Source organism: Podarcis filfolensis, assembly GCF_964270895.1.
Source record: "Podarcis filfolensis genome assembly, chromosome: 16".
NCBI classification, from domain to species: Eukaryota; Metazoa; Chordata; class Lepidosauria; order Squamata; family Lacertidae; genus Podarcis; species Podarcis filfolensis.
Window position 1 is genome coordinate 11,374,387 of NC_139620.1, and position 23,424 is coordinate 11,397,810.

At 46.6% G+C, this 23,424-nt stretch overlaps 1 protein-coding gene across 1 annotated transcript; it reads left to right on the forward strand.

Annotated features, from left to right (window-relative positions):
* Positions 1–4,754: 4,754 nt before the first annotated feature.
* NXF1 (nuclear RNA export factor 1) lies at positions 4,755–23,417 on the forward strand. Its single transcript, XM_083591208.1, has 21 exons — positions 4,755–5,129; positions 6,513–6,726; positions 8,122–8,263; positions 11,304–11,387; positions 12,352–12,456; positions 13,086–13,166; positions 13,516–13,585; positions 13,737–13,825; positions 14,287–14,394; positions 14,493–14,602; positions 17,109–17,145; positions 17,238–17,306; positions 17,537–17,592; positions 18,366–18,473; positions 19,066–19,124; positions 19,620–19,735; positions 20,158–20,200; positions 20,323–20,395; positions 21,611–21,793; positions 21,939–21,999; positions 22,585–23,417. The coding sequence occupies exons 1-21, from the start codon at positions 5,099–5,101 to the stop codon at positions 22,621–22,623; spliced, it is 1,878 nt and encodes a 625-aa protein (XP_083447334.1). The 5' UTR covers positions 4,755–5,098; the 3' UTR covers positions 22,624–23,417.
* The last annotated feature ends 7 nt before the right edge of the window (positions 23,418–23,424 follow it).

Below are 23,424 nucleotides of genomic sequence, written 5' to 3' on the forward strand. Positions count from 1 at the left end.
CCCTTGCCAAACAAGTATAGTCAGCAGGTGTTCTTCCTGATTGAAAATGCTCAGAATAGCGCCTATCTTTTATTGGTTGAATTTGCTTAGATTGAATTCAACCCACCCTCCAGATATTGGGCTCCCCTCTGCCCCAGCCAGTGAGGCCAAAGGTCAGGGATGATGGGAATTGTCCATACAGCAATATCTGGAGGGCTGTTTGTTACCCTTGAACTACCAGGTGTGGCCAACTCCCAAGAGATTGTGATCTACTTTCAGAATTAAAAACTGGCAGTGATCTACCCCCGTTTTTGGAGGGTTCTGATCAAATTTGTTGAGCTTTTTTGGGGGAGAGCTGCCAGGATCTACCAGTGATCTTCCACAGACATCCGGTCATCTACCAGTAGATCACGATCTACCTGTTGGACGTGCCTGAACTAGACAGTGTTGCTGCAGGCCAATCTACACAGGATCCTTGAGTTATATTAGTGGGCGGAAGCGGAGAGAGAGAGCATGACAGAACATCAACAGTAGGCAGGAAAATATTGCAGCTTTGACTGGGAGCTCCAGGTGGGTGGAAATTAGGTCATGATTTTATGAGTCTCCAACTTAGACTATGTAAGGTAAGGCCTTGGAAACATCAATTTGCCATCCTGCTGGGAGAAGCTATGTAATCCCTTCCTCACCCCGGGGTGTAGGGACCTAGATGCAGAGCCAGGGCTTGGCTTTGTGCCTGCAGTCACCACTGAGTGATGTGAAGTCATACCTTTTGAGCATGGGGCGAGTGCAATTCCTACACGTACACCTCTAAATAACCACTCCATACACAGCTCTTCCCTATCTAAGCGAAGGAGATTCTCACTTTAGAAACAAAGTACTGTATTTTTTTTAAAAGGTACAAAGATAAGCTCAGCATGGGAAGGAGAGAACATTTTCAGTTTTGTCTTTAGGCAGCAGGTGGGCACTACGAATTGCTCGTAGTCCTGATTGATGGGTGGCTTTTGTGAAAGACTCAAGAGGATGTGTGTTGGATAAACCTCACCACAGATGAAAGTACAGTGGTACCTCGGGTTACATACACTTCAGGTTACAGACTCCGCTAACCCAGAAATAGTACCTAGGGTTAAGAACTTTGCTTCAGGATGAGAACAGAAAGCGTGTTCCGGCAGCGCAGTGGCAGCAGGAGGCCCCATTAGCTAAAGTGGTGCTTCAGGTTAAGAACAGTTTCAGGTTAAGAACGGACCTCCGGAACGAATTAAGTACTTAACCCGAGGTACCACTGTAATAAGAGTTAAACTCCACTGCGATCTTTATTGGCCTGCTTTGTATAAGGTGGTTTTTCACTTAAAATCTACAACGCAAAAATTTAGGGAACTTTTGGCATTCTAGATGCTGCTGGATTACAAACTTCATCATCCCTGAGCATTGGCCATGCTGCCAGAGGCAGATTTACATTATTTTTATGCCTCTTTTACATGTTTCCTTTTAACTCAGAGGCCCCCAAAGCAGCAAACGGAATATGAATACAAAAGAAAATACAATAAAAGTACAATAAATAAATAAATAAATAATCTGCTGTAGGCGGCAATATTGGAACTAAATTTAACTCTTAGGATCAGGCGTATACCATAAACTAGACAATAGCCGCAGCCAGCTACCCCACTGTATGGCTCTTGCCGCAAGAATGAATCACAGATAATCAATTTTCCATGACACTGTCAATTTGCTTTTAATGTTTGCCAACCTAACAGAGTAAAGGTAAAGGGACCCCAGACCATTAGGTCCAGTCGTGGCTGACTGGGGTTGCGGCGCTCATCTCGCTCTATAGGCCGAGGGAGCCGGCGTTTGTCCACAGACAGCTTCCAGGTCATGTGGCCAGCATGACTAAGCCGCTTCTGGCGAACCAGAGCAGCGCACGGAAACGCCGTTTACCTTCCCGCCGGAGCAGTACCTATTTATCTACTTGCACTTTGACGTGCTTTCGAACTGCTAGGTTGGCAGGAGCAGGGACCAAGCAACAGGAGCTCACCCCGTCGCAGGGATTCAAACCGCCGACCTTCTGATCAGCAAGCCCTAGGCTCTGTGGTTTAACCCACAGCGCCACCCACGTCCCAAAAAAATATGGAACGCTTCACGAATGTTAACTCAAATTCACCATCTCTCCTCTTCAGTTTGTGCCATTCTTAGAGCTGTGGCAGATTTTGCCTATTGGTGTACATCCTCAGACTGTTAAGATTTATTGCTACTTCAAAAGTTGACCCTACAGCTCATCCATGCTTTCAGATTCACTGGCCTATGAAGCTGCCCTCTTCATAATTTGTTCAAGGTCTGCTTGCAGTTTTTGCTGCTGTTCTTCAGAGACTTCAAGCTTACCCAGCAAATATTCATTCTGAGCTTCAGGTTCAGAAAATGTGTAGTGTACATTGCGGATCTCCCTTTTCTGGTTCTCTGGTCATGTAAGGCCGTGAATACATTTTTATTCATTGATGTAGAATTTAAAGGTTCATTCTGCAAGCTGTCTGATTTGGATTTGGGCCAGCAGTAAGCTTCACTGAGCTAAATGGAGATTACATCCTTGAAAGTGTGTTTGGAAGTACAGTACAACCCTAGAACAAACAGTAATAATACTATAGGCTTCCTAGTAGCCAGTTCAGAGGCATCCGTGATGGCTAGATTAACACACAGGCCTCTACTTCTAGTTCCTTAGATCTCTCACTTTGCTAGGATGGAAGTGAGAGATACACAGAAAACAGTGAAGAACCCAAGATTTGGGCAAAGGTACAAAATGCTTTGATAAGGGGCACTCCTTGAATTTCTGATTTGAACAGACCCTATTTATTTGGAGATCCAATATTTTAATGGTATCTGGGATTAGGGAGCAGGTGCCTCCCTGTCCCCAAACAACAAAAAGTAGCAGCAAAGATTGAAATCCCTGCTCTTTCCTTTGTGCAAAAATGTATTATTTTTGCAAAACAGTGGATCTCCATGCAAGTCAGTGGAGCATGAGGCTTCTGTATGCAACGTGAGTGTGGGATTTGGCTTGGGAAGAAGCCAGGGTGTGGGCGTTTCAGTAAACTGAACTTTTTTGCAACTTTAGGAATTGTTTTGTGGGAAAATATGCAATACTCAAAGAGAATTACAGCAGGGGTTGGCATCATTTAAGCATGTGGGATTTACTTTTTTTTTTTTTTTTGCTAAAGCCCAGAGGTCCATCAGCAGAAACAGAGAGCATAAAAAGTACAAAAATTAGGCTGCTGATGTGGTCATGAGGCTCAGTTCCAGGATGGAGGCTTTAGACTGAACAAGTCCCACAGGCAAGGGGTGTGTGTGTGCAGATTCATTGTTCTTTTTAAAAGTCAGAAACCCTTGTTGAGCTATATGCACTTTTATTTGTGTAGGAGTGGGGTACCTATGGTTCTGCTGCTGTTGTTGGACATCCAACCCTCAGGCTATATGGACAATGGCCAAAGTTGATGCAAGTTGCACTCCCAACATCATTTGTAGAGCCATAGGTTCCTCACTCCTGATACAAGCCATATACAGTGGTACCTCGAGTTACAAACTCCTCAGGTTACAAACTCCGCTAACCAGGAAGAGTTACCTCGAGTTGAGAACTTTGCCCCAGGATGAGAACGGGAATTGTGTGCCGGCGGCACAGTGGCAGCAAGAGGCCCCATTAGCGAAAGCACACCTCTAGTTAATAAGTTTCAGGTTAAGAACGGACCTCCAGAATGAATTATGTTCGTAACTAGAGGTACCACTGTAAAACCCTAAACCATCTGGGACTCTCGATACCTACAAGAACACCTTTCTATATATTGAGTAGCCAATGCAGTGTTCCCACCCAGATGTTGGAACTCTCAGGTCAACACTCAGGTCCCATCACCCTCAGCCAGTGTGGCCAATAGGGATGATAGGATTAATTTTATTTTGTTTGTTTATTGGATTTATATACTGCCTTTCTACCAAGGCAGCCAAGGTGGTTTACAATTTTAAAACAATAAAACAAATATATAAAATGTTCAGGGGCATATGACAGGGTATTTTCTGTTGTGGTCTCCTGACTCTGGAGCTCCTTCCTTTGGGGAAATACAACCCCCACAGTGGGTAGTTTTAAGGAACAAGGAAAGTCCCCCCACCACACCTTTTATTCACCATGTGTTTTTTATTCTTCTAATTTTACTCGGGACATCATGGAACTCTATAGGTGATTTTATAGTTTATCCGTATATCCTTTTGATATATCATACACAGAGACATGCATGTCATTTCTGTAAGCTGCCTTGGGCTCCATATTGAAGGAAATGTGAGCTCTAAGTCTTAACTAATAAATAATATAAATAAATAAATAATAAACCAAGCACCCAGGGCAGCAGATCCCAAGCTGCTTTCTGCTTCCTCCCGGACTACACTGCTGTTCGAAGATATTCTCTCCCTCCAGCCTACATTTTACATTGGCATGTCTTTTACAATCTCGAAAAGCTCAACAAAACAACCACAGACGTTTCACAGGAGCGTAAAAGCGCAGGGGCCTCCCGTTTGTGTTTTATCTTTGCCCCGGCCCTGTTTGCTCGGTAGCTGCTGCCCAACCACAGCTGCGCGCCAAAAAAAAATGAGATCCCTCCATTCATCCCTACGACGAGCGCCGCTCCCTCTCTCCGCGACTGTAGGTAAAAGGGTGAACCGAAGGAGTCGTCTTCCTTCTCCTTTTAAACGAGCCGGAAGTAGAACTCCGGATGCGGAAAGCTCTAGCCGCGGCACCTCTATGGTCACAAAGCCGAGCGTTGAGGGCGCGCCTGACGTGCTCGCGTACTATAATCACCGGAGGGCGGGAGCGCGTCCGTTTCGGGCATGCGCAGTGCGGCGCGTGAGGCCCCCCTCAGTTGGATGAAAAATACTTCGCGAGGGAAAGAGCGGAGGGAGCAACTGGCTTGGCTTTCCAACCGACTCGAGAGCGGATTTATCATAACCGCCGTCATTCTTGCTGCTACTGCTGCTATTGTTTTTAATCTTTTGAGCGGGAGGCGAGGTGCCTGTACCTGTCCGAGTCCTTGCCTCTCTCTCGGCCTCATCCTGCGCTCGGGGAAGCGCCGACGCTCCCTCAGGGCCGCTTCTCTCGATGGCCGACGGGGGAAAAGGAGGCTACAGCGGTGAGGAAAGGAACGGGGGCGGTGGGGTGGTCAGGCCAGGGGATATTGGGGTGGGTGGGGGTCTTCGCTGGCGTGAGGGGTGGGAACCGGGCCGAAGCCGAGAGGGTACTTTAAAGACACGGGTAGCCCAACGTGTTGCGCCTCCGGATCCTGTTGGACTCCGGGTCCTATCCGCCCCGGCCCGCGTCGCTAGCGAGGAGCCCGGCAGCGCCTGGAGAGCTGCTCTAGGGCACAGGAGCCAACTCCTAGGGGCCGAGGTCCCTTCGGCTCCCCCAATGAGATACTTGAAGGGTCCGCCTCCCGCTAACGCCCCCCCCCCGAAATTGATGGGCAATGTCATTCACACGGCGCGTGTGCGCCTCGTGATCGATTGTGTGGGGCACGGCTTACCTGTCCGTCCCCCTCCCCCCATATTTTAATCAAGTTGGCACCGCATCTCTAGGGAGTCAGGAACCTTTTTTTCGCGGGGGGCGAATATGTGTGCTGTGGAAGGAGGGATGGAAGACGAGGAAGGGTGGGTCGGGTTTGTGGGCAGTGGGCCGGGATGGGAGGGGGAGGAGCAGAAGGGTGGGGGCAATTAAGGCAGGGAATGCTCTAGGGCACAAGGAGAGAGGAGGTGAATATTAGGGGGGACGAGGGGGATACGGAGGAAGGTGTTATAGGGAACCTTAGGCAGCGGGGGGGGGGGAGAGGTTCCTTTTTGAAAAAATGCTAATGGAGCTTGAAGGCTTGAGAGCTCTTTTTTGTGTCTATAGTATTGTCAATGTGACACACACACACACACACACACACACACACATGTATCACTGACAGGGGCAGGAGAACCTGCTTTTGTACAAAAATGAAGCAGGGTGGCAGGTGGCAGGGGCAGCTCCTTGGAGAGGGTTCCTTTCCAGGGATAGCTAAGAAGATTTGGATAGAGTTAAAGAGCACAGAGAGAGGAATCCCACTATTTCAGGTCCTTGAAGCTGAAGGGAGGCAATGGTGGTGGTGGATAGGGAATGGAGACTTGTTAAGAGGAAGTGAATGGGAAGGTGTGTCCTAGTTCATGATACTCTCTAGTTGTCTGTGGAGAACTCAGAAGCATGAGGGCACCTTGCTGAATTTTGTAGGGCGCACAGAGTGTAGAAGAAGGCAATTGATGGCCCAGGGGTGGTCAGTGTGGTGTTCTGCAGACATTGTTGGGAATGCAGCTCCCTTCAGCACCAGTCAGCATGGTCAGTGGTTCAGGGATGATGAGAACTGGAATCCAACAATGTCTGGAAGGTGTTGTGTTGGCTATCCCTGCTCTAGTTTGCTTTTTGAGACTTGCCTGGTGTGCTTGTTTCTCTGAATACTTTGCTTGACAGCCTTCTGACACTTCAGTTTTTTGTCCTTACATAGAACATGATGACCGTGTGGGTGGAGGTGGTGGCAACAGGGGCTTCCCAGGGAGGAGGCGAAAAGGTCGAGGCCCCTTCCGAGGAAAGATGTACAGTGAGATGAACCATCACCCGCGGAACTGGAGCGGCGCAGGCCCCAGTCCTCGTAGCCGACTTGAAGAGGAGGATGGAGATGTTCTCATGAGTGACCCTCATGATGTGCTGCGATCCCGCTAGTAAGTAAAGTGTTCTCTTGGGTGGACATAAACATACTTTAGTTTGTAGGCATGCTGCTGTTGCTCAGCCTCGGTTACCCCATCTGTCAAATGGGAACAGCAACTTATATCAGTAGACTGTAATAAGATAGGCATTATGAGTTGTATCAGCTAAGTTCCACTCAGTGTAGGCCCAATTAAATCAATGGATACTGCTAATTTAAGTCCATTGGTTTCAGTGTGTCTACTCTGAGTGGAACTTAGTTGGATACAACCCTGGGGGGGGGGGGAGAACCACCTTATGTGCAGAATGACACTTCACCACCATTTTCCTGTAAGGTCTGAAACACTTTTGAATCCTGTACTGGTTATATAGTTTTTAGCAAAGAGAATACTCATTCCTTTTTCTTGGGAAGTACACTGGGGCAGAAAAGTAATTCTCAAAAAGAATAGATGTTCCCTATTAAGGACACTTTTAAAAAAGTTTTTGTTTTTGTTTTTTGCTAGTGAACCAAGTGTGTGAATTTCATAAGATCTCCAGCCAACCCCATAGAAAGGTTTTTGTAGAAAGTCTAGGAAAAATAAGGGGACCATTTCTTAGGGCATCACTTGGTTAAGGGCAGGATGTGAATAAGGTCAAGGAGCTGGTATTAACGAAGATCAGAATGGTAAAAGCCTGTGACCTGCTCTGTTTTAATGCTCTAGTTTACAGGCCCTCACACACCCTAGTTTAAAAAAAGCATAGAAGGTGGAGCTCTTTGAAGGGATGTGAACCTTTCTTGCCTAACCAGGTACAGGTTCTCTGCTGTGGGGAGGGACTCTGTGCACATTTCCTGCACCTACAAAGATGGAAAATTGAGGTCATCTGAATCATTCCTCAGCATAGCACTTAACTGGCTGCAACCAGATGAAGAATCTGTGAAGTAAATAATAATAATAATCAGGGAACCGATAATTGAATGTATTCATCATTTGGAAAAAGGGCTAGAATCACAAGTTACCTAGTTCATTGAGTAAAGTTAAGTTGCGGCTATAATTACCATTTAAATGTCTGATTAGTTCTGTGACATTTTTTTTTTGGGGGGGGGAGACCAAATCCTTTTTATTACTGCTTTGTCCACAGAAACAAACCAGCTAGAATCAAACAAACCGGCTAGAATCACAAGTTACCTAGTTCATTGAGTAAAGTTAAGTTGCGGCTATAATTACCATTTAAATGTCTGATTAGTTCTGTGACATTTTTTTTTGGGGGGGGGGAGACCAAATCCTTTTTATTACTGCTTTGTCCACAGAAACAAACCAGTGAAGTAGAATAATTTGAATAGTTTGATCCACTGTTATTTCTGGGCAAGGTTTCTCATATCTTAATTTGACACTGCTACACTCCATACTGAAATCTTGTTTTCTACTCCTCAGCACTCCTTACGGTCGTCCAAACAGAGATCGGGAGCGGGGAGGTCTAAGCAATATAAGCCTCACAGTGAGACAGAATCTGAGTACCCTAGAACGGCTTGGCCCCAGAAGCAATGCCCCCAAGAGGAGCTGGTTCAAGGTTTCAGTAAGTCACATGGGGGAGGGGAGGGATTTGGAAGCGGAGCTTGAAGGACCCCTGGCTGTTGTTGGCAGAGGTGCTCTGTTCCTGTAGAGTTGCTGTTTTGATGGACTCTTGCTTATTCAGTTCCTAAGCAATGCTGCGTGTCACTGGCTAAACTGTTTAGATTCTAAAGGGGAGGGTGGGGCTGGCAAAATGCCCTCCTAAGCAAAGAAGAACAGGCCAAGCAGGGGACTGAGAAAACAGCAGACCAGAGGCAGAGAGGCCAAGGTAGGAGGTGAGGACTGAATATTGAATGTTCCAGAAGCATGAGGAGAAAAAAAAGGAGAAGTGGGCAGAAAAGAGCTGTAGAGGTGAGGTTAGCTCTCATGCACACTTTGATCTGAAACAATCAGTCCAATCTTTGTGTCAATTCATTGTTAATTGTTTAACAGAGCAGCTGGTTTACCTGAATAATTTTCAGACTTGAGTGTACTAAAACACAAGGAGCTACCGCTTTTTGAGTTAGGCATGAGAACATTGTTAAGCAGGGTAGAAAGGGAGCTTCCCAGTTTCAGTTCTGCTGGTAATCTGCAGGTCAGTCCTTCCCCACATGGTAGCTTTGCATTCCCATGTGGTTTGGGAGGGGAAATAGCTAAACCTCACAGGATTGGAGTTGAGAGAATGCTGCCTTCTTTTATAACAGAAACAAGCAGCACTATGGTTTGACTTTGACAACCAAGCCTCTTAACACTGTGTATTTGGGGGTGGAGATTAAATGCATTTATTACTCCAATTTCTATCTTGCCTTTATGCATATAACACCCAAGAAAGCTAACAGTGGGCTGTATCAAATGTTATTCCTGCTCAGAGTAGACACATTGAAATTAACCAACATGACTAACTTAGGCCCATTCATTTTAGTAGGGTACAATAAACAGAACTTCAGTAGACTCCACCCAGTAATAATACTACAATAACACATTTTAAAACCAATAAGTAAATAGAGCAGATAAAACCTATCAAAGATACAAATTGAGGCCGCAAACATAATAAGACTAGTCATGATTTTTTTTTTAAAGAAAAGTCAGCTTGACGGGACAGAAGGATAGTTACATAAAAAAGATTGTGTGACTGTGAAATGACATTAGAGAAGGCCCTTAGGTCATGTCCTTGCATGTATTCCCAAACTGCAAACCCAAGTCTTCAGAAGAAGTGCAATTCCATCCAAGACAGCATGAATCCCCATTCCCTGATTTTAAATGAACCAAGTTCTTCACCAGCATCCAGGCCATTAGCAACACTGCACACTGATTCTGAACTTGAACAGGTTTTGGGGGGATTTAGATGGAAATGAGAGAGTTAGTCTCATCAGCATGTTCATAGAATCATAGAGTTACAAGGGACCCCAAGGGTCATCTAGTCCAGCCCCCTGCAATGCAGGAATCTCAGCTAAAACATCCATGACAGATAGCCATCCAACCTCTGCTTAAAAACCTCCATGGAAGAGGTGTTGGTGACACAGAACCTCCAAACTGCAGAATTCCTCCCCCAATGGTTCCATGTAGATGTTTAATAGCATGGGAAATGAGATGGAACCCCAAGAGATGCAATTGACCATCAACAAGGGCATCAGACAGGATTCACATGGCACCATTTTTTGAAACTGTTGCCCTAAGAAGGACTAGAGCCACCACAAACTTGTGTCTCCAAGTCCCATGACACCCAGATTGTTCAGGAGGTTGATGCTACTGAAAGCTGCAGAGAGGCTCAGGAGAACAAAGCAGGAGGGGTGAGCTCCCTCTTTTTGCCCAGAGACGTTTCCCAAGAATTGAAAGTTGGAAACTGGCCAGAAATTATCCAGTATGTGGGGGGTTAAGGAGGAGCCCCGCCTTTAAATATCTTAGCACTACCCGCTGTGCTTGGTGGAACAGTACTATCTTGTGACAAGGCATTTGCATCTCCTCACTGGCAGGTTTTATGAGCCAGGAGGAGCAGGGATTGAGCAGTCAGGTCTCACTTCTCCAACAGTCCATGTCCTTGAGTTGCACATATTGAAATGTATCCAGAGACTGTTTGTACTCACGGGTTTTGCCCTTGTGTACAGTTGATGCTAAATATAGCTATACCTAAGCTTAATGGGATTGGGAACTTCAGTGAAAGTCATCAACCATTGGATCTAGACATCTTTTCAAATCTTTTCCTGAGCTGATTCTCCAGCTGCAGGCTTTTACATCTGATTTATTTCTCCCAACATGCCCAGTCCAGCCATTCAGTGTATATGCCTGGGTCAGCTGGTTTTGCTAGAGAGCCGATTTGAGGAGATGTCAGAGGGTGATAGGCCAGAGCTAGGAATAGAGGAGAAATTTGTGCAGTCTGCATTTTAAAGCGAACATACCTCATTTGCTGATCCCAGACTTAGCTGTCAATAAGATGACATATTTCTCCAAATTTTGCTCCACAGTTTTGGTTCAAACATGTGAATCTTTTTGTGGGGGATGATGCATACACAATTCATTTTTATTAAGCAGGAAAAAGCATTGAAAGTAATAAACATATTTTAGGGGAAGAATGTACACACTTTATACACAATCTACATACAACTTTTTGCGTTACCTTTATCCACAAAAAAAACGGGAAGCGGTGGGCGTATGATTGACATGGAAACGGACACAGAATGGAAATAGGCTGATTTGTGCATCCCTAGCCAAAGCCCTTCAGTCATCCACAATGGACTTCCAGTTCCATAGCCTTTGCACTTTCCTAAACTGGAAGTCAAAATCTTGCTGCTCCCATTTCACCTATGCCTAGAAACATCTCCCTTTGTTCTCTTTCCAGCTGAATTGTAGCATTTTTAATCCCATAGCTTACAAAATGGGTGCCTCCCAGGTTTCACATTTCCAGATTAGCCAAAAGCTTTTCTTCCTTCCCCACTGTTGCAGTGAAAAATGTCCCCAACCTACCAACTGGCAAATGGACTTGAGAGCTGGATATTATTACCACATCAAAGCTTTGGTATGGTTCTGCTTCTTGCCTTGATTGGCTTTTTTGCTTTTCTCCCCCTCAGATTCCCTATGGAAGGAAATATGAAAAGGCCTGGCTGATTAATGCCATTCAGAATTTGTGCAGCGTTCCCTTCACTCCTGTGGAGGTAAGAGAGGCATACACATGTTCCCTGGGCAAGAATTTTCCTTTCTGTTTTACAGAATTGACAGTCTTGTGATTCCCAAATTGTGTGCTGCAATAGGAGCTGGGGTGTTCCTTGAAACTGCCATGTTGGATGCATCCAGCACCCATTGTCATTTGGATCAGGAGGCTGTATGTGGCATTGATTTGATCTTGCCCCCACCCCAGTTAGTAAATTGCCAATGGTATTCTGATAGAAGTTGCACCAGCAATACTCAGATTATAAGGTGCTGGGCAGGGGCTCCGTTTCCTTGGATGTACCCAGTATTGATTCTACTCAGAAAAATTAGCTACTGTTTTTTAGAAATGCCAAGCAAGAATGTTTGGTTAGAACTGGGGAAAAGAGGAGTCAAGGAATGGAGCTTGTGTGAAGTTCCTCAACTTTCTCCCATAATTCAAGCTCTATACACTAGCATCCCATGCTGCAGCTGACGGGTACAGGGGAATCCCTGAGTCACCACCATTGCTAGAATACCCAGTTGCTTCTGTAGGCCTTAACCACCTGAGCAGGATGCCAGGAGGCATTAATTGTAGTTCTCTCTTTCCCCCACTCAGAACCAATCAATAAATGTTGGTCATTTTTGAGCATCTGAGTGAAATGTGCCTTCAATTTTAATCTAGGAAAAAACTTACTGTGTCCTAGATAATTCAGCAGTTTTGGAAATGCTGGTGCTAGTGAAATAAAAATATCATGAAGGAATGCGGAGACTAGGGGTGGCATGAGGCTGGCATTAGCAGAATGTGTTGGTGATGGGGAAGCTTAAAAGCCCCAAGCCCTGCACCTTCTGGTCACTCAAAGCTGTGCCCAGAGGCATTACAAGGCACCTTCCATATTGTATAGTCTTTAATAATTATGAAGATCAGTTCCTTTTTTTCTAATTAAAGAAGAATGAGCTCTCACACCAACACCTTTCCCCCTCTTGCCGCAGCTACACAATGCCAATAATCGGGTAGTGTTCTATGTGGAAGATGCCTCTGCAGCCAACGCCCTCAAACAGGTGTCTCGAAAGATTGTTGCCCCAGATGGCTACAAGGTTGGTTTGTTCTTCCTCTGTGGGCCTGGGGCTAGTGGGGACATGAGGTTGGAGGGCGATTAGCTATGTCCAGACTAGTGAGGTTGCTTGATCAGTTATAGCTCTGACCTGCCTCATGTGATCGTCCTTTTCTGACACAGCTTAGATTCAAGCAGTGCCTGCAAAGGAAGAAAGGAAAGAATCAGGAGTGCACGCTTACTTATTTCCTTTGACAAAAAAAAAATTTTCCTTCCAGTAGCACCTTAAAGACCAACTTAGTTAATTCTTGGTATGAGCTTTCGTGTGCATACACACTTCTTCATGCACACTATCTGAAGTGTGCATGCACACGAAAGCTCATACCAAGAACTAACTAAGTTGGTCTTTAAGGTGCTACTGGAAGGAAAAAAAATTTTTTGACTATGGCAGACCAACACGGCTACCTATCTGTAACTTATTTCCTTTGAAGTTGTGAGGTCAGGTAATTGAGAGATGGTCAACATCGGCCAGAGTGGCTCAAAGGGGAGTGGGGGAGCTTAGGATCCAGCCCACCTGCAAGATCTTGTTCCCCAGTCCTCTCTACATACATTAAGTAGCCTGGGCAGGGATTAACCTGCACCCATCCAATCTCCAATTGGCATTTCTTTCAGGTTGTGATACTTTTAAACCCATGCAGTCCACCAACATCTGTCCAGCGTGAATTGAAACCAGAGGAGATTGAGCAGCTGAAGGTGAGTGGAATGTGCCAGAACTTTAGTACTATTTTCTTGCCATCCACTTGCCAGTCTGCCCTCCCACAGGTGGTTTGTGTCTGGTGTTTTTCTCTTTGGGAACCTGACAATGATCCTTGATTTTAAACTGTCTCAAGAGGTTAGCGAGTTGGAATGGGAGATGCCATCTGTCTTTAGTGGGAAAACAAGTCCCTGTTCAGGTTGTGAGTATTGTACAATCTCTTCCTAACCTTGGTTTGTTTTTTTCTTTTGCTTGGGGTACTGAGAGTCTCTTCTTCCCCTCAAGCAGGCAGGAATAAGCCTGTTTGAGTCCTTATCTATCTAATGGAAATTTTCTCTCTCCTTCCAGCTTTGCATGAGTAAAAGATACGATGGTTCCCAGCAGGCCTTGGATCTAAAGAACCTTCACACAGATCCAGGTAGGTCACCGTACCCACCTTTTCACTGTTGGGACTGCTGTTCTTCTACACACCTAGAACTCTGGTTCCAGCTTCAGGGGCGGAGGTGGGTTTCTGTTGCAGATTCCAGCTGGCAGTGAAGTGAGATTCATTCTACTTTTTAACTCCCCAGATCTGGTAGCCCAGAACATTGACATGGTGTTGAGCCGCCGAAGCTGCATGCTAGCTGTGCTGCGGATCATCCAGGAGAACATTCCTGAGGTCATCCATTTCTCTCTCCCTTTCCCTCTCTTCAACCCAGCCTTTTTCTTGCCTTGGTGCCCTCGGGGATTGGTGATTTCTCTGAAATTTCATGCTGAAAAGATTTCAGCTTGCCCTCAAATGAATATGGACCCTTGTAAGTAAGTGGTCCATAATTACAAACCATACACCAAAGATCCTAGAAGGGGTGGCGGTATTGGGTTTGCGTTTTTTGTTTATTTGTTCTTGTATTTATCTTGTGTTTTGTGTCTTATCTTCTATTTTTATGTTGTGAACTGTCCTGATCTACAGATGGAGGGCGGTATACGAATGTAAATAAAGAAATAAATCTTACTGTAGTTTAATTTATTTTTTAATGAGGTTTTTTTTAAAAAAATACAAAAACTGCCTTGAGGTCACTTGGTGGCAAAAAGCACATCTCTCACTCACACCTCACAAATCCCCCCCATCTGTCCTTGCAGCTCCTTTCTCTGAACTTGAGTGACAACAAGCTCTATCGGCTGGATGATATGGCTGAGCTGCCCCAGAAGGCTCCCAACCTGAAGATCCTCAATTTGTCTTCTAACCAGGTAGGGCTGGATGCTCACTAGCTCAGCCTGAATCTTTCATTGGGTAAAATCCTCACTCTCTTCACTGTGCTCTCTCTTTCCCTCCTGACTCCCTTCAGTTGAAGACAGATCGTGACTTGGACAGGTTAAAAGACTTGAAGCTTGAGGAACTATGGCTGGATGGCAACCTGTTGTGTGAAAGCTTCCGCGACCAGTCTACCTACATCAGGTGAGCAGTAGCCCTGGGGCTGCCTAAGATGTCCTGGAAGGGCGCACCTCCACCTACCCAGAGGGCATTCAGGGCATGATTAAGATGTTTCTTGCCAAAAGGCTTTTTTTGCCCTACTAGGGGTGCCAGCTTGGTTATTTTGACCCCATAGCACCATCTGCCTCGGCTGCAGCCAAATCTCTGAAGATGCTGCATCCCATTCCTGGATCCTGAGTTGTGATTCTTGTGATAATGGTTTTATTTCAGCCAGATTGGAGCACTGCCCAGCCCCGTCTCCTCCCCCACCCCATATTGATATTACTACATTTATTAGCTGAAATTTGCTTTTGTGGATGATCTGCCATATCGCACCTCCCAGCCACCCCAGCCTTGCTTCTCTTCCTTGTGAAATCTTCCTTTCCCCCTCCCCCCCTTTTCTGTCTGCCTTCCACTCTCCGCTCTGCACACGCCACTTGCTTTTCTCTGCCCCCGGGGCTCTAGGACCTCAGGATGCGCAGCCTTTTCCATCCTCTCAAGTTCCCCATGTGCACTGCCACCCTCCTTTGAGCCTGCCATGCTGAGCCACCTTGTTCGTGGCCTTGTCTGCTTCTATATTTATATATTGTGGCTCCCCAATGCTGTACCTGGAAGTACCATATTGCACAGAGGCACGTGGAAGTCTTTCTTTTGGAGAATCGAAGCCAAGCTGCTAAATCCTGGGGTGCCCCTGGTGCGTTTGGCTCTCACAGATGGCTGGTTAGCCAGTGACGGGTAAGATTCCTTGTGGAAGGAACAACCTAAGACAGGCACAGTCGCACAGTGGCCAAACGGAGCCCTTCCGCCCGCCTCCGGGGAAGTTGGCAAACACAAGGCACCAGAACCCTCCTGCACAGGCTTGTCGTCGGCAAGTAGCTTTTGGACAGCCTCTGCGCCGTTTCTAATGGGGAGACATTTGCTTCTTGATGATCTGGGAGTGACGATGGTGCTGACTCTGGGTGGAGCAGCAGCAGCAGCAGACTGAAGTGACAAGCTTCTTGCAAGTAAAACTCTTTCTCCCTCAGTTGTGCACTTGGAAGTGCTGTTTGTGTGGCCAAGGCATCTGTATCTCTGCAGGGTTGGAGCGTCAAGAAGGGGCAGTGTGGAGGATGGATGAGGCTGTGCATCGGTAGGGAGGAGTTTCCAGGCCTTTTTTTCTTTATTTCCATCACTCTGGCGTCCCTCTGCTTCTCCCTCCCCCACCCCCACCCGCATCTTCCATGGTCATTAATTAGATTTGGGCCTTGATGCAGGAACTCTCCCAAAGCTGTTTTAAGTTGGGTGCCAGGAAGTTGGCTCAGGCATCTCCATGACCAGTGGGAATTCTTGTCCATTCCCCTACTTTCCCTTCCCTGCCCCTGCCCTCTGGCCTCAGTGGAGCGCTCCTCCTATAAATTGGGCCATGCGGGTGAGTACACACTCAGGTAAGTGCAGAGGGAGACTTTGAGTAGCATGGCTTTCGAGACTTCTGCCTCTCGCACCCGTGTGCATGTGTAAAACTACCACGGGAAGAGTACCAGAGCATTTTACTTTAAAGACTGTGTTCTGCTACCTACTAATTTTTTGAAGTTGGCTAACCGTCACTCACCCTTGTATGGTATCAAGTGACAGAACCATAATAGTGAAATTGATCAACTTTTCCCTTAAATTGTCTGGCAATATTAAAGGAAAGCTGACTCAGCATTTTCTCCTAGGTGAGACTTGAGTCAGATTTTAATACGCAGGGTGGGAAATGTCAAATATAATCAGATCTCTCTTTAAACTGGATTGCAGTAGTTCTCTAATCCAGCATAAGCAGTACAATCCTTTTAACCCCATTCGTGTTGCTTCTTCCGTGGCTAACGGAAGATGCAGAGCCTAATAGGGTTCCACGTGCAGCTTTAGCAACCCGTCCCTGATTCTGTACACGTTCTACCTTTGTTTAAAATGCTTGAACGTGTAAATTTCTTAGGCTTCCAAAGAAACATACAGTTTGAGAGCCTTGGGCTTTTGTTAAAAGATTCTGGTAATGCCACCATTTTGTGGTGTTTCTCCACGCTCCTAAGAAAGCCCAGATGCGTGGAATGAAACTTGTGGGACCTGTCTCCTAAGTTCTTCCAGTTGGGGAGCTAGTTGTTGCTCTGTAATTCAGAATCCAGGAAGTGAGGTGTAGTGAGGGTTCTGAATCACCAGTGGGCAGCCTATATAATTCGGTGGGCATCTGTTTGGCCCAGGATAACAAAATGATAACCCTCCACCTCCTGACAGCAGTTGAAGCAACTTCTTTTTGCAAGACTGCCCGTCTTGGTTTTAAAGGATGTTTTAGAGAATGATGGCCAGTGGTCAGGGTGGGTAGAGGCCACGACAGGATGTAGTTCAGGTAGCACTGGCTGTAGTAGGAAGATGGTGGTAGCAGAAGGTGGGGACCACCCAGGTAGGCCACGGGTGGGGGGAGGGCAGTGCTCTTGGGGCACAAAGCTCTTTCATTCACTCCTTTTCCCCTTTCTGACAGCGCCATCCGCGAACGGTTTCCAAAGCTGCTGAGGCTGGTGAGTGAATTGTTCAAATTCCAGGTGGATTCTGAGCCAGCTTTTGTATCTGACAGTACTGTTGCCTTACCCTTCTGCCTCTCCCATCACAGGACGGCCATGAACTCCCCCCTCCTATTGCTTTTGACCTTGAAGCACCTACCACGCTTCCCCCTACTAAGGTACAGAAATGCTCTGAAGGGGCAGGGGAGAGGGCCTGTGTTGCTGTTGCCCTGAGAAAGCTGGCGCCTTTTGAGCCCTTGCTTCAGTCCCATTGCTCGGTGTGGGCTGTGGCATAGGATGCCTTAGGGCTGGTGCTGAGAGGGTACTGGGTAGATTTTGCTTGGTGTTTGGGAGGAATGGAGGGGAACAGATTAACACCCGGCTTCTCTCTTTGACTCTCCCCACTCAGGGCAGCTATTTTTGCTCTGAAGACTTAAAAGCGTTGATCCTGCGATTTCTGCAACAGTAAGTAGAGTTGCAAGGTCTTGTACATTAAAGAAAACCAGAGCCCCTGCCAACAAGTTTATAACCTGGGGGTTTTGGCACACACAAAAAGGGCAGCTGGAGAAAAAAAAGAGAGAGTAAAGATCTTAAGTTTTAAGTTAGTTCCTGGGAAGAGGGTAGTGGTAATGATGCTGGCTGGCATTTGAAAACCAGGGTTTGAAATTGCATTCCAGTGTTTAAAACTTGGCTAGCAAAAAGGATCACTGACTGTACTGTAATTGAAAGAAGCAAAAGGCTTTATTGAGGCACAGTACCCAATACAAAAGGATACGAGTGGCGCTATGGTCTAAACCACTGAGCCTAGGGCTTGCCAATCGGAAGGTTGGTGGTTCGAATCCCCACGACGGGGTGAGCTCCCATTGCTCAGTCCCAGCTCCTGCCGACCTAGCAGTTCAAAAGCACATCAAAGTGCAAGTAGATAAATAGGTACCGCTCCGGCGGGAAGGTAAACGGTGTTTCCGTGCACTGCTCTGGTTTCGCCAGAAATGGCTTAGTCATGCTGGCCACATGACCCGGAAAATCTGTCTGCGGACAAACGTCAGCTCCCTCATCCAGTAAAGTGAGATGAGCGCCGCAACCCCAGAGTCATTCGCGACTGGACTTAACTGTCAGGGGTCCTTTACCTTTACCTTTTTACCCAATACAATGGAAATAACATAATAGAAAAAATAAAGCAGCTACAGCCTCCCTTCCATTCTGGCTGTTTCTTTAGCAATGTTTGTATTCTCCCACAGATATTACACTGTCTATGATTCTGGGGACCGGCAAGGGTTATTGGACGCCTACCACGATGGAGCCTGCTGCTCCCTGAGCATCCCCTTCTCACTACACAACCATTCTAGGTAAGTTTATGCTTCTGACATTTGTTCCCTTGCCATGGAAGAGGACTGCACGTTGCCCTACTACACTGTGCTTTTGGTGTGACATGGTGTGAGACAGGCTGTGTGCACCCTTTCCAAAGTTTCTGTGCCAAGATGTGGGGTATTTTGCAACCTATACTAAGTAAACAAGAGTTGCTTGTATTAGTCACAAGGTGATTCAAAGAGCTGTGTGTGGATCTTGCACATGCCTCCCATTCAAGTATTTCACGCTTTGCAAGCATGAAGTCTTTTTGTAAGATGCCATACATTTGGTTGAATTGTGTTGATTGGGAAGATGATTTGGGGTTAAATAAATCTAACTAGACTGTTAGAGGGCAGGGATTTGTGGTGCTTCCACAACTTACATTTTTAAAAATCCTCATACCAAGAGAGAGACTAGGTTGAAAGTACATGGAGCTGCTTGCTTTACATTGGAGCCAGTTGGGGATTTAACCCTCAGCACACTGCCTTCAAACCCAACATTTTGCCCACTGCTGCCAAGTATACACCTCCTGCTATGTAAAGAAAGACCTGGGGAAATGGGTAGGCGTTTATGTTCTTGTCTTGTCTTCAGGAGCACTCTGGCTGAATACTTCAAGAACAGCAGGAATGTGAAGAAGCTTAAGGATCCCAGTAAGTAATTTCCAGTGGCGGGGTTGGGGTGGGTGTACAAGGCTACAGACTCTTTTAAGGACAGTGTGTAATCAGAAGTGTTTCATGGGAGACAGGCCCTGCACAGTGATTCTGCTGCGGAGGTTGGGACCCCAATGCGCAAAAGAGGGGAGCTGCAATGGTGAAAGGATTTGGGACAACGCTCAAATCCGCACTGAAGCCCCTCATTCGTAGCAGTCCAGTTGTAAAAGAGGATAACAGAAAAACCCCTGATTAAAGTGAATAAACTGTATTGGTTGGCTATTTTGGAACAAGAGCAGTGATTTTTTTTATTTTTTAGGGTTGGGTCAGACGCTCCTACATTAGTGGACTGTCCCCCACCACATGCACGCACACACACACACACACACACACACACACACACACACGTACATGTATTTGCTGCTGGTTTCTCCACTTTGGGTTTACTTCAGTGAAGGTAGTGATCGACCTTCCCTCTGCTCTTTCTGCCCCCAGCCATGCGCTTCAGGCTCCTCAAGCACACAAAGCTAAACGTTGTGGCCTTCCTTAGCGAGCTCCCGAAGACTCAGCATGACATCAACTCCTTTATTGTGGACGTCTGTGCCCAAACGGTGAGTCAGGGGAGAAGGAACTGGCCAAGCACTTACTGCCTTTCAAGGAGTAGGTGAGGTCAGTGGGCAACAAGAAAGATGAGGAATGGGTTGTTGTTTGGCTGGAAATTTGACTTGTCCCTGATAGCTGATGGGAATTGAGAAAAATTGCTGCCTCTATGCAGGGTCAAAATATATGTTGTTCAGCTGGAAATCTTGGAATATGGAACAAAGTATTATTCCCCCCCCCAATAAGTACATACCCCACTATTGCTGCTCACTTTTCAATAAAACAAAGGCCATTTACGTTATCTTGTAAGCGGCTTTGAGTATTTCATTACAGAAAGGTGGGGTATACATCTTGATGTTAAACGATGTATATAACATCTGTGTGGGTTGCTGCCACAATCTCTGGCCTTGAGACCCTTCTTTTCTCATTGCAGAACACGCTGCTGTCTTTCACCGTCAATGGGGTCTTCAAGGAAGGTGAGTGTGCTGTTAAAAGCCTGCTTTGTGACACATCCTGAACAGTGGGAAAGCCAGAAGGGGCAGCACCCAGTGCCCCTTCTTGAAAACTCTAACCTGCACTTTCTTTCTAAATTCTACAGTGGATGGCAAGTGTCGCGACTCGGTGCGCGCCTTCACCCGTGTGTTCATCGTTGTGCCTGCTGGCAATAATGGGTAAGGGTTATGAGCTTCAGGGCATTGACAAATCCAGGGATTGCAAGACAGGTATGTCTCTGAAAGGGGCAGGTATTGGGAGGATGATGAAATATTTATAGGGGGATGAGAGACAGAGCCTTAGCAGCCCTGTCTGTCAGGAGCTGGGAATGTCAAAGGCTTTTAAAAATAGCCCATGTGCTGGAGGCATTGGGGGATTGGCCAGCTTACGGAGGAGCAATCTGATTTCTCCCAGTGATTTATATCTGTACTGGTGAACCACTGGCCAATTTCTAGGGGACAGCCTGGCGCTGGTTGGGGAAGGGCCCTAGCTCAGTGCTAGAGCATCTGCTTTGCATGCAGAAGGTCCTAAACGTAGTCCCCAGTATCTCCAGGTAGGGCTGGGGAAAACTCTCACCTGAAACCCTGGATTGCTGCTGCCAGTCAGTGCAGGCAATGCTGAGCTTGACCCAACAGTCTGACTTGGTGTGAGGCAGCTTCGTGTGTCACAAGTCTTGCAAAAGATGTGGGGCTAGCATTGATTTTGGCATTTTCAGAAAGCATGTTAATGTTTAGAAGCAGGGGGGATGACAGGTTAGTCATGCCTTACTTAACAGTTACAGTGTTCGAAAGTATATATTCTCAGTAAATTTTAAAGTGGTTCCTTGCAGCACAGTTTTAAAAGCCAGGCCATCAAGACAGGTTGATTGCCACCTGATACCCACTCTGCTATCATAAATCGAATCTAGCGACAATTCCTTTTTGCTGTAGTTGACTTTCCACAAGAACAGTGGGAGCATGGTTCAAAGAACATCATGCTGGTGTGTCTCATTTTTTCTCTGACTTCAGGACCCATTTTACTGAACATTGGCTAGATGCACTTTTAATATTTGCCGCACTTTTTGCTACTGTTAGAATATGGCGACCTTCTCTCCTTGGTGAATGCAGAAGCAAGTAGTGTCTAGCTGTTGCTCCTTTATTTATGGGAGCATCCTGCAGTGCTTGGCAAGAGATGCAAGCAAGCAAGCTGTAGGAGGCTCTGTGTATGCATTAGCAGATCCTAACCTCTGCTTGCCATCAAAGGGGTGGCCAGGAATAGTCAGGTCTCAGACTGAAAGGGTAGAAGGCGAAAGGGGGCATTCTGGCTACCCTACCCTCGATATTTCCTCCTTATGTTGGGTGTAGACTTGCAGCCCCTTCATTAACCGCTGCTGGCTCTTTCCCCCTCCTCTGCAGGCTGTGCATTGTGAATGATCAGCTATTCATTCGTAAGGCCACCAACAAGGAAATCCGCAAAGCTTTCGTCATGCCAGCGCCCACGCCCTCCTCCAGCCCGGTGCCCACGCTCACGGCAGAGCAGCAGGAAATGCTGCAGAATTTCTCACTGCAGTCGGGCATGAATCTTGAGTGGTCTCAGAAGTGAGTCTGGAGTTGCTGGAGGCTGGCAGTTGGGGAAAAGGAGTGGGAGATGGTCTTGAGATCAGGGTGGGGGGCAGGGAGGGAAAATGAGATTAGGTTAGGCTGCTGTCTCATGACTTTATCATCTCTCCCTGCCCTTGCCCAGGTGCCTCTTGGACAATGATTGGAACTACGCTCATGCGGCCCAGGTTTTTACCCAGCTCAAGGTGAGTGCCCTGGTGCCTTTCTAGAGCGAGACCACCAGAACCTGGTGTCAGGCTTAAGAACTGGAGACAGAAAGTGATGGCTGGGATGGATTTGCACTGCACTGCAGGGGAGAACCCTGGGTGGCTTTTCCTTCATTCTCAGGGTCTGATGTGCCATATTTGAGGGTCATGTGTCCCCCCCCCCAGAGGAAGTTTGCAAGGAAAGCCATCCCCTATGTAATATGTCTTGATGTGTGTATTCAGAGTTATTTGACGCGAGAGCATCCAGAAACCATTGCTGCTGGTTTCTGCTCTTTTGCTTTTCATCCATAGTGCAGTAATGAGAAGCTGATATGTAGCAGACTTTGCCTTTGGACGGGTGACTGTCCTTAGAATATTTTGTCCCCTTACTGGCCTCTTAACTGACCTTTGGAAGAGGAGTCAAGTCTGGATTTGGGAAAACTTTTTTTATCACAACCCTGTGAGCCTGGGGAAAACCCCTGGCTTCTGTTGACAGCTTCATGTTTGTCTCAGTCTCCTTGTTAGAACCAGACATGGAGGAGAGGTGGTTGCTGTTAACTTCTTACTCTTCCTTTTCTCTTCTAGGCTGAGGGGAAGATCCCAGAAGTGGCTTTCATCAACTGAGCGTTTGCCACCATTGCCCTTACCAAAGCCAGCCAAGCAGCGTTTTATCCTTTGGGTTCTTGTTTTGTAAATAAATGAAAGTTTCACTATGTAAATTAAAGAGACTCCTACCCTGTTGTGACTGTGAAGGCTGCACCTGTCCGTGTTGCCATTGGACTGCGGGCAAAAGCAGTGAAAACAGGCCCTTGTGGAAGAGGCAGCAACTCCTGCCTGCAGCGACAGATGACGTGAAGAATTGCTGTGTATGCTGATTTTCTAACAGACACTGATGACCATGGGAATTTGGAGGAAAGGCACTTGATCGTTTTTGGGTTCTCCCACCTCCCTTTTAATTTGAAAAGCTGATTTTTAGCATACCTTTCCCTCCCCTGCTGCTACCGACTTGGGAGTTGAGTCTTGTATGTGACTAGAGTAAGAGGTAGTCAGTAGTTCCCAACATGCAACAAGGGTTATATCCCTAGAGGGCAGGGGGAATGGTAAACCTCCAACCTGCAAAAGGCAGCAGCAGCTCCCACCCTGTGTGCTTTGAGGCACAATTGATCATCCTGATGGTGCCAGAGAGAGTGGGTTTCCTAGTTCTAGGTTGCTTTAGAGGACTTTAGATATGTGAGACCCCGTATGGATGGATGGCCTCTGAATCACCGCCCTTGCAGGACGTCGGATTTGCTGTCACTCACTGCTTAAATGAGAGGAAGCTTTGGGGTCTGCACACCTAGCAAGCTGTAGCTTCCGTGTTTCTTTTCTGCCTGTAGTTCTTGAAAACACTGTGTTTAGTAAAATTGTTATTAAAACCATGGTGTG